The sequence below is a fragment of the Mytilus trossulus genome, chromosome 9 (genome assembly GCF_036588685.1).
Source record: "Mytilus trossulus isolate FHL-02 chromosome 9, PNRI_Mtr1.1.1.hap1, whole genome shotgun sequence".
In the NCBI taxonomy this organism is placed as follows: domain Eukaryota; kingdom Metazoa; phylum Mollusca; class Bivalvia; order Mytilida; family Mytilidae; genus Mytilus; species Mytilus trossulus.
Genome location: NC_086381.1, coordinates 25,313,885 through 25,325,113, shown reverse-complemented (window position 1 = coordinate 25,325,113; position 11,229 = coordinate 25,313,885). Strand labels below are relative to the sequence as shown.

General features: G+C 31.9%; 1 protein-coding gene across 1 annotated transcript; it reads right to left on the bottom strand.

Moving 5' to 3' along the window:
• Positions 1-363: 363 nt before the first annotated feature.
• On the bottom strand, positions 364-9,021 carry LOC134684419 (ankyrin-3-like). The gene is made up of 8 exons (XM_063543703.1): positions 7,877-9,021; positions 5,711-6,022; positions 4,494-4,859; positions 3,727-4,032; positions 3,068-3,121; positions 1,890-2,189; positions 1,035-1,364; positions 364-386 (listed from the first exon to the last, which is right to left on the bottom strand). Exons 1-8 carry the CDS (start codon positions 8,889-8,891, stop codon positions 364-366), a joined length of 2,706 nt encoding a protein of 901 aa, XP_063399773.1. The 5' UTR covers positions 8,892-9,021.
• Between the last annotated feature and the right edge of the window lie 2,208 nt (positions 9,022-11,229).

Below are 11,229 nucleotides of genomic sequence, written 5' to 3'. Positions count from 1 at the left end.
TTTCATGTTCCGAAACACACCAAGAACTTCATTTTACTAATGGATGTAGTTAAGGACTATGCCAAAAAAAACCTAAAGAGCTTACTCGGTGAATCCAAAACTATAACTTTATCTGAATGGATCAAAGTTGGTCGATCAGTCATGCATTCAGAATCGCTTTCAAAATTTAAGACGCAAGACATGCACTCGATAACCCTTGGTTGCGGACATACTTTTATTATCCTTCCCTAACAAACATATATTGTTGTTCAAACTAACAACCAAATACACAACACTGATTTTGTATGCAAATCTTTATATGTTATCTGTGACTGAATTTCTTAGAATTTACAGCAAAACTGAGACTTCTGAATAACCTCTACATCATGTTCTTGATAATTCAGTCGCTACAATATTATTAACCATGCTTAATTAAAAGATCGAATACAGAAATGGAAATTGCAGAACACAATATTGACACACTAGAATCCTGACCGAAATGTCAACTTTTCATTTCTTATCAGTAACTTTCTATCCGACTTATTGTATAGCTTTTATATCTAAATTGATTCGTTATGCCCGTAAAGGCTTACTCTTTACACAGTGTATCAGCGGAATGTACTCATTACTCTTAATCTTTTCCAACAAAGTTATGTCGAAGACCAGTTGCAAATAACACTTAATGAACATGATTAACGACTAATTGTCTTTTTTGTTTGTCCCATTTCTCTTTATCTCCTTTAGTTATTGACCAATACAAACAAGATTAAAGAACATTGACTTCTATGAAAAGAACACATATAATTTCATCTATGCTGACCTATAGAATGTGTCCTTTAAAATCTTGGACCAATGTTTGACATATTTCCTTATCCTTTGAAAATAAAATGGAAATAGAAATGGAGAACGTGCTGAAGAAACATCAAACTCATATACAAATCTATAAACCATATATATTTATCTTAAAGTAGTGACAAGATTTAAGACTAAAAAAATATATCAATTATCGTTTATTATTAGATATGTTTTCAAAGATATTATATAAAAATACTTACCAAAAACTACGAAATGTGCATGCAGTGGTGTGTTGTTTTCTTTCCCTTTATGATTTACATTGGCTTTTGCATCCAATAGAGCCTTTACTATTTTTGACGCTCCAAGGTTAACCGCTTGCAACAGAGGCGAATGTCTACCTTCTTCAACCAGATTAGGATCGGCTTTATATTCAAGAAGAAGATTTACAAATTGCTCTTTTTGATCGATGGACAATTCTGGCATATCTCTTAAAACCATATTTAAAACGGTATCATTTATGGAACAAGAAGGGCTTTCCGATACCACAGATGACGATGAAGAAATCTTCGTGTATTTTTCACTGGAACCTCCTACGTTATGAACATAAAAAAATTGAGACGCTGTTGGTAACATTTTCAATTAAAATAGTGTAATTTGAATGCTTTTCAAATTTATTAGTTTATGTTTATTCGATTTAAACGTTATGTATTGTTAAATAATTAATTTTCAAGTTATTGTCATGAAACAATTGAAACTTCATTCACTGATATCAAAATTATATGTGATATTTTAGTTGTATTTCAATTTTTGTCGATGCAATGTCAGTTTGTCTTCGAATTCTGAGTTTGAATATCCTTTTGGTATATGTTGCCTCTTTTATAAGTGTTAATTATCAGGCTATCGATAAATAAAACTATTTTGCAAAATGTAAGCGGTAACACCATGGCGTAAAAATCGACGATATAAAAATTTAATGAAAACTAGTATGGGAATTTGATATAAAGCTGATATATCACTCAATAAGTGTACTAACTAATTTAACCAGATATAAATTAAAAACAAAATCTATGAAAAAAATATAGTTTTAAAAACGTTTATGCAATCAAATATCATACCATCAACAAGTGCTTTTTTTCTTTTGAGTGCTATTTTGTGGTTTACACAAGGCCTTGATTTAAGCATCAGTTTTACTATCTCAGTCTGATCACGTCTTATAGCTGCTGCCAAGATTGCAACAAACCGATCATCATCAACAGTTGTACCTCTCTCTAATATCGTGTTTACTATTTCCTCATTACAAAGCCATACTGCTACCAACAGCGGATGAATGTTAGATTTCGTTGGTTTGTCTATCTCAACACCAAACTCAAGAAAGCTTTTAAATACTATAGTTCTTGACCTGTTGTTTGTAATTTCTGAGGGGAAATGCAATCAAAAATAAGTATACATAGTGGCAAATATAAACATCCAACATATGTTCATCGAGATAAAAACGGTTATTTCACTTTGAATGATATAAGTAATTCTCAAGCTTACCTACAAATTGTACCAGATAAAAAAACGTTATTTTGTAAATAAACTATGCTTTAAATTCATATTCAAAGATACATTTTTTAACAGATGTGACATATGACATGCTTCATGTTGAAGCGATGATTTTGTTTTTGTTTTAAAAGATTTCTCTATTATGATTAAGCATGTTTGCCTTTCTTTTCCAAGACTGAAAAATAATATTATTGATGGAAAAACTTATTATAAGTTAAAATCAACTTGATTGGCTTAGTTCTCAAAATTAAGATACACAATCCCAAAAGATTGGTTTAAAATGTTAAATGAAGAAAGTTAAAGAAAATATATAATTTTAAAAATAACTCACTTCTTATAAGTGAAAAGAATATTTCCAAACATAACTTAGATTCAAGGCAAACACTATACAATTTATATACTCCTCGTGTACGTACATTTATTTCCTAGATAACCTTTTTATGCTTTATGTCATAGTCAAATATTTATGATATTACGCTTAAAAGAGTATGATTTAAATATTTACCACTTTTACCAATTCAAAATACGTCCACAATACGTCATTATATGATTCACATGGCGATATGTAGACACCAGCTTACACAAAATGATGCAATTTGGGAAACAAACTATTTGAAAATAAATGTTGAACTGCATAGAGGCAAACTACTGTAGAATGATATCATATGCATGTAATTTTTTTTTTAATGCGATAACAACGTTTCTATATCAATTGAAACACTTTCTATATCATCTCTTAATATCTCACCAGTACTTCGACATTTATCAAGATGTTGTTTTCCCAGCTTTTCCTTTACTTTCACTGAAAGATTAGTAAAGAGAATAAAGATTTTTTCAATCGTAAGCTACAAATTTGAATAATTATCATGGTCACATTTTATTGGTAATATTCTATTGATTATTTTATACTGATTATTTGTATTTGAAACAAGAATGAGAACAAAACAATTAAAGGTATTGTTGCATGCATTTCTAAATTGCAATCATAGTGTTTATAATACATAACTTGTCTTACTCATCTACATCTAAATAACCATTGAAGTATGCGGTCAACTCTCAAGAAAAAAGTGCAAAAATATCTGAAACAACTCATGTCTGTCATATTTGATTTCCGTACATTGTATTGTTAATAGTGTGTATGTTAGTCTTCTAATTGGATTAGCCGGGCCTTGTATAACCGACTATACTGTATGGTTTGTTTAATTGTTCAAGGCCATGCTCCATTTGAATTTTGGCGGATAGTTGCCCCAGTTGTAATCCTACCACATCTTCTTATTTTGTTTACCGACAGTTTTCATCAGATTGGTAATTGTAACATAAATAGTTAAGTTTTCATGCAATTGAAAATCTTTACGACTAAATGTGAAATTTAAAAGTCGTGCACTTTTTGAACAAATATTAACATACGTGCAAAAAGACCAAATACTGTTTCTCCTGTGTCATTTGTAAAGTTTACGTCAGTACTGGCTCTCATAAGATCACATGACACCTTGAAACGGTCGTCTGCTATAGCTAGCATCAATGCGGAAGATTTTCCAGGTGTAACCAAATTTGGATTGGCCCCTTTTTTAAGCATCATTTCTACCACACTGTTGTCAAACTTCCTTTCTAGGACAAGATTCAGTGGATACCCTGCGTCACTACATACATCATTTAAAGGAATTTCTTTATCTATTAATGCTTTCATAATGTCATCTCTATTTGTAGATGTCACTGTAATGTAAATAAGGACTATTTTAAGATAAATAAAAAGATTGAAAACTTGCTTGGAAAGGCATAACACCGTCATAAGGAAAGGGTAATTCTTAATAGTATTATAACAAGAGGGTTTTATCATTGGATGTTTTATAGAGAAGTTATCAGTAAATTTATTGTATTAAGATTTCATGAAAAATTCTACTAAAATCTTTATTATGTTCAATACCAAAACTTTTTTTGTAACGTGTTTTGGACTATTATCAAAGATCAAAGTTTGATGAAGGAAAAATAAAGGTGTTTAAGTCATTAGAGTGTAATAAAATGTGACCCATGTATTGTGACCATTTTTAAAATAGGTTTTGCTTAACTCATTGAGTAAGTGTTTTTTTTTTAAATGATCTTATCATACATATCACGACAAAGTACTTTTGACATTCTAAAGATTCTTGCAGTGAAAACAGCTTCTGATATCTTACATTTTAAGCAGGTGCTGAAAGGCGTTTCACCTTTACCATCTGTATACAAGACATTCGCTCCTTTTTCAATTAAAAGAGTAACAACGTTTCCCAATCCTCTTTCTATGGCAATCACAAGAGGAGATGACTTGCTATTTCTGTTACAGTTTGGGTCTACACCATTTTCCAACATTTTCGACAAAAAACTTTCAATAGTAGCAATTGATCCATCAGACAGCAAACGGCTTCCTGAATAGTAACTAGTAGCTAACGGGTTACACTTCAGTAAGGACTCTAACGGATAGACATTTTCTTCATTAGGCTTATTCATATCAGATCCAGCCTCAATCAGTATGTAACTAATTTCCCTGGAACTGGCATCAAGCACTGAAAACAAATCTTACTGTATAACATTATATTTATATAGTTTAAACATTCATAAAACGTCTAGGGTAAGGTCAAAGAGACAACAACACGACCAAAGAGATATAACAGCCGATGGCCATCAACTACTACTGCTGGCCCTCTGATTGTTAGTTTTATTCTCTATTCATGACATGCCAACAGTTTTCGATATATGGATTCTTTTCAAAGGTTTAATCTTTCATATTAATTTATGAGGTTGATCTACATTTAGAAGATCTAATAAACTAAATCGACATGATTATTAACAAAAAGTAGTTCATCAAATTATATGCAATTATTGTTAAAAAAAAAACCAACATAATTAATATGTTAGGGTTGAAAGTATCTTATTATTCTGTAGTTTCAAGCTTTTGGAGAAACTTTTGGAAATGTTTGGTCCTCAATGCTCTTCAACTTAGTATTTAAATTTATTTGGCCTTTTTTAAAAAAAAATCATTCGAGCGTCACTGTTGAGTCTTTGTAGACTAAACACTCGACTAGCTCGAATATGAAATTTTAATTCTGGTATCTAAATAAAAAAGAAGATGTGGTAATATGATAAGTTTATTGATATCTTTCATCTATTGCAAATCATAATGAATATATTTTGTTTTAATTTTACTTTGTTACATGATCATAATATTTACTGGCATAAGATTTAGTATTTTGAATCAACTGGGTAAACTGACACTGTGGTCATCTGTTGATATTTTCTAACTAAAAGAACATCATATTAACATAAAATGTCACAAACGCATGAAATTAACAACAGATTTTCGTAAATAAGAACATCACGAAGCTAAATACACTTAATTAGACAATGACTAACTTACCATTTTCACAACAAACATGGATAGCAGTGTATCCGTTTTTCCCAAGGTGGTTCACGTTAGCTTTGTGCTTAATCAACATATCTACAACATCCGACATTTTTTTCCTTACAGATATGATCAGAGGTGAATCTTCTTCCTGTGGTATCATGTTCGGATTGGCTCCTTCTGATAATAATTCTGTAACGATCTGTGATAATTTTGAAGAAGTGGCATTTGAAGCATTGTTTAGCAGCAGTCCTAGTGTCGACACATTGTGTTGTATTTCGATGATATTTACAGAAATACCTGCTTTGCGGAATAAGCACAGCTGACCTGAAATAATCAGCATCAGTTTATGCTTTTGTTGAATAATGTAGGTTAAGTCGGTAGCACACAAATGAAAGATGTACATTGTATATGTAGCTGACTTTATTGAGATGGAAATAAACAAAATGCAGCATATAGTATCGATGACAATTACTATGAATATAAAAGAACAAAATTATGTTAACCGCCTAAAAAGTCAGGCAGCGATGCATCAATTTACGATCTTTAGTATATATATGTTAGATAACAATACTCCAAAACTGATGCAAACTATATTAATATATGTCAAAGCTATATCATAAACTCGAGTTCCAATTGTTTTCAAACATTCAAAATCAAACAGGATGGATTTGTTTTGTCAATTCAATGAATTGCTTTCTGCAAATAAGACAACTTGCAAAAGAGGAGAAATAAAAATGGTAATTATTCATATAATATAAGTATCTTGATAACATTTGCAGTATAATTTAAATGATCAAAGATATATGTCAGTGCTTAAGTGATAATGAAGGCTGATATGATTATTATGAATCACGGTAAATTGAAAAATAGTGTCATCTCTGTTTGTTAGGGTTGTATTGTGTTTTTCGTTTACCCATTCTTCACTGGTATTTCGCTTCATTATCTCTATTCATAATGTGTTTTTTTTTTGAATATTTTTTATGTGGCGTAAGCCACAACCAGACACTCTTTTGTGGATCAGGATCTACTTACCCTTCCAGAGCACCTGAGATCACCCCCAGTTTTTGGTTGGGTTCGTGTTGCTTGGTATCTAATTTTCTAATTTTGTGTCTTGTGTGCTGTTGTTTGTCTGTTTGTCTTTTTTTTTTGCCATGGTGTTGTCAGTTAATTTTTCGAGTTTGACCGTACCTCTGGTATCTTTCGTCCCTCTTTTGTAATGATTTTTTATTTTCGAGTTGATTTTAGGGGCCAATTTTGAAAATAAAAAAAAATGCTTTTAATTAAACAAAGTTTTATATATTTTATATAATATCCACTGAAAACCACATGTATAAAGTACATAGTTTAGACGTTACTGTTAATATATTAAACAGAGATATCATATGGTATGATTTACAAACGGACAAAAATATCCAAACATGTACCAAAACATTTGCATCGTGAGGATAGAAAGCAGTACAATTTATTAAAAAAAAATTAAGTGCGGCAAGGGTCAAAAGTTGGAGTTTTTTTTTATCACTCTCATCTCCGTTTTTGTGACTATGTTAGTTCATTCGCACTTCACTCAATGCTAGACACAATAGATTTAAAAAGGTGTCGTATGAGTGCCAATGAGACAACTCTCCATCCAAACCACAAATTATAAAAGTACTGTCTTCAACACGGTGCCATGGTTCACATTGCCCAGCAAGCTATAAAAGGCCCCCAAAATAACGGGGAACGGGGAAACAATGGGTATAATCTATATAAAAAACAAGAAACGAGAAACATTTATAAACCACATCACAAACTACAATTACTGAACATCAGATTCCTGACTTATGACATGTGCATCAAATTGCAGCGGGTTTAACGCTGTAATTGAACCAAACATTCACCCTGATCTGAAACAAAAGTATAACATCACAACATAAACCCCCAACAAAAAAAGACACACTATAGACTATTGATAAAAATTGCTTAACTCCATCAAAAGAGATATTAACAAAACAACATACACTGAACGCATATATTTGATCTATAATACAGTGTAAATACAAATTTAAAGAAATAAGGGACAAATGAATGTAATGTCATCTTTGCAATTAATCTTTTTTATAATGCTTAGTTAAAAAACAAATTGGTTCAAAAGAATGTCAATACTATAATTTCCTGTGTTTACAAATCTCTATAACTTACCGTATGATTTACAGCACTGTATGGCCGTTTTACCGAGTCTCCCTTTACTAGCTCCAGCCTTGATCAAAGCTATTACGTCATCTTTACGGGCATGATTGTCCATAGCAAGAAGCAGTACAGATTTACCGCTTTGTTCGTGTACTTCATTTGGGTCTGCTCTGTACTTCAAAAAATCTGGAATTAGGGATGGACATTTCATAGCTGCAAAACAAAAGGAGCCTATCCATCCAATTGCTTTGTCAGATGGTTTTCCACGAAATGACACATTCGCTCCAGCCTCTAAAAGTATTTTTGCATTACCTTCCATTCCTGTTTTTATTGCAATGAAAAGAGGTTGTTGACCGTATGGTTTTCTACCCCATGGTTCGTTAACGTTTGCTCCGTATTTCAGAAGTAATGGCAAAAATTTGTTGCCCTCTTTTCGTTCGGCCATATAATGAATAGATTGCAATCCTCTGCCCACAATCCCGATGCTTGGGTTGGCTCCGTTTCGACACAAAATCTCAGCTCCTGCATATTCATTTTCTATTATCAGGGTATATAGTGCTGTTTTCTTATTAGGGAATTGTTCGTTTATGTTTAATCCAGCAGATTTTAAAAGTCGTACTATATCTTCACATCCTGATTTTGCTGCATAATATAATGCACTTTTATGATTTTTCCCAGAGTAGTCCTTTGTTAAGGTGTTTCTGAATGAATTTTCTCGCACGGTCTGGAGTACGTACTCTACAATGTTCAACTTACCGTTTTCACATGCTATGTGTAATATATTTTGACCACCATCAAAGTCGTTTGTTGTAGATTTTAGATCTGCACCCAAGTCAACTAAAGATTTCAATAATCCTAGGGAACCGAAAGAAGCCGCATAATGAATTAATTTCCTCCCATTGGATTCGTTATATTTTAAAACTGCTTCTTTGTGTGCAGGATTTGTACACAACTGAAGAAGCTCCTCGACATTTTGAGAGTTCACTGCACTTTGTATTTCTATTTTACTCTGATAGTTCGAGTCCATCACGGCTCTCGTTGAAGATAAATCAAAATGTCATAACATCTTATAAAATTTCTCACAGCTTAACCAGAATAATTGTTAAAAGAAGACAGCTCTTCACTAGTATTTCCGAAAATTGAAATCGAAAGTAAAATAATATTAAGTTGGCAATATGCCTGAATGAGTATATTATTGACCTCAATATAAAAGAGACCTTTAAATGTAAACAGATATGACGTCATTGAAAATATATTTTATAGCTATCCTATTCCGACTTGATGTGTCAGTGTAAGATTCGGACTTGATGTGTCAGTGTAAGATTCGGACTTGATGTGTCAGTGTAAGATTCGGACTTGATGTGTCAGTGTAAGAGTTGGACTTGATGTGTCAGTGTAAGATTCGGACTTCGTGTGTCAGTGCCATCGGTGTGATCTTACACTGACAACTAAGTCCGATCGGAATGACTATTTTACATCCCAGCTGTTTTAGATCAGACGAAAAACTATTTACAATTCATCTACTAGTAGTTAAAAACGCCACACAACCATTAAAATATACTTTATCTACTAGTATTACTATTTAATGAATACCCTTTATGATCCCCGACTACGATGTTTATATATGAAACCATGTCAACTCCTCCCATTTGTAAATCGGCTCACTCTTGTTCACAAACACGCACCACTTGTGAAAAACAGTAAAATTCAATTCAACAATGTCTGACAACTCGTCTTATTTATGAAAAGTTTTAAAATATATAGATTGCCTAACAATGTAATTTTAACACACTATTTAGTATGTAAATATAAAAATTGTAAAATACTTTTATTTAACATAATGATGAAAATAAACGCAATATTTCGCCAGACTAACTAGCGTTATCAAGCGTGGATCTATCCAAGTGAAATCGGATGTAGATGAAAAGAAACTTTTGCAGCTCAATATATAAAAAAAAAGATGTGGTATGATTGCCAATGAGCCAACTATCCACAAAAGACCAAAAATAACACAAACATTAACAACTATAGGTCACCGTTCTGCCGTCAGCAATGAGCAAAGCCCATACCGCATAGTCAGCTATAAAAGGCCCCGATAAGACAATGTAAAACAATTCAAACGAGAAAACTAACGGCCTTATTTATGTAAAAAAAAAAGAAAATGAACGAAAAACAAATATGTTACACATAAACAAACGACAACCACTGAATTACAGGCTCCTGACTTGGGACAGACACATACATAAATAATGTGGCGGGGTTAAACATGTTAGCGGGATTCCAACCCTCCCCCTAACCTGGACAGTGGAATTACAGTACAACATAAGAACAAACTATAAAAATCAGTTGAATAAGGCTTAAAATAAAAAATAAATGAAAACGTAACGAGTTCGTAAACGTGAATGTGAATGCATGATGTTTATATGTTTTCGTCTGGAATATTGTCTTTTAATCATTATTTTTTATAAACAAAGTACCCTGTAAAAAAAGACAAACAGATGTGTTCGAACATGCATATTTTAATTTCAAATCCTTATCTTTTATCCAATCAATCATAAATTAGAAAGGTAATGATTTATATTGGCAAATATAAAGACTGACGTCTGTGTTGACCCTACTACAGATAAGGAGCAAAATTGATTAGCATAATATACTTCAAAGAAATACTTAGTTGGAAATTTGAAATTTAGATGCACCTCTATGTGCTTGAAAATAATATTTTCATGAATAAAATAATTTGCCAGCAAAGGGATCGTGAAAATGCTGTCGTATTAAGTGATTTTTTCTTGAAATCGAAATGTCATTTTACATATTTGTGATAGCGATAATTTGTGTAAATCATGCATCTTCATTTGGAATTATTTAAAAAGAGTATTCTTCATAAATCTGATACTTTCGAACTTTTACTGAACAGTTTGTCAGAATTTATGTTATGGAAATCATTTTATTTGCAATATTTGTCCGTCAAAGTACGTGTGGAGTAATAAAGCTTATATTATCAGGCAAGTGACTAGATCCTAGTCATTGTCTTATGTTGGCATCATCAACGTGATCAGCTTCAAATCAGTAGCCAATTTCCCGGTTACATATAAAAGATTGAATTAGCAAAATTGTAGAACTAAGTTGACCGAGATACTTTCAATACAAAATATTTTATGTATTTAACATTTATTTCTATTCAAATTGTTTGGACAATTTTTCATGTACATGTTGTTAAAACAGATGTTTACATGTAGTACAGAATTGTTTGTATAGTTGATGCATATGCATTAAAGAAGTTGAACAAGATATTTTTCAGTTCGACAACCTGTTATGTAAAAATGAAGCGTCATACATCTTTCGAATGGAAGGTACAGCTAATTTGA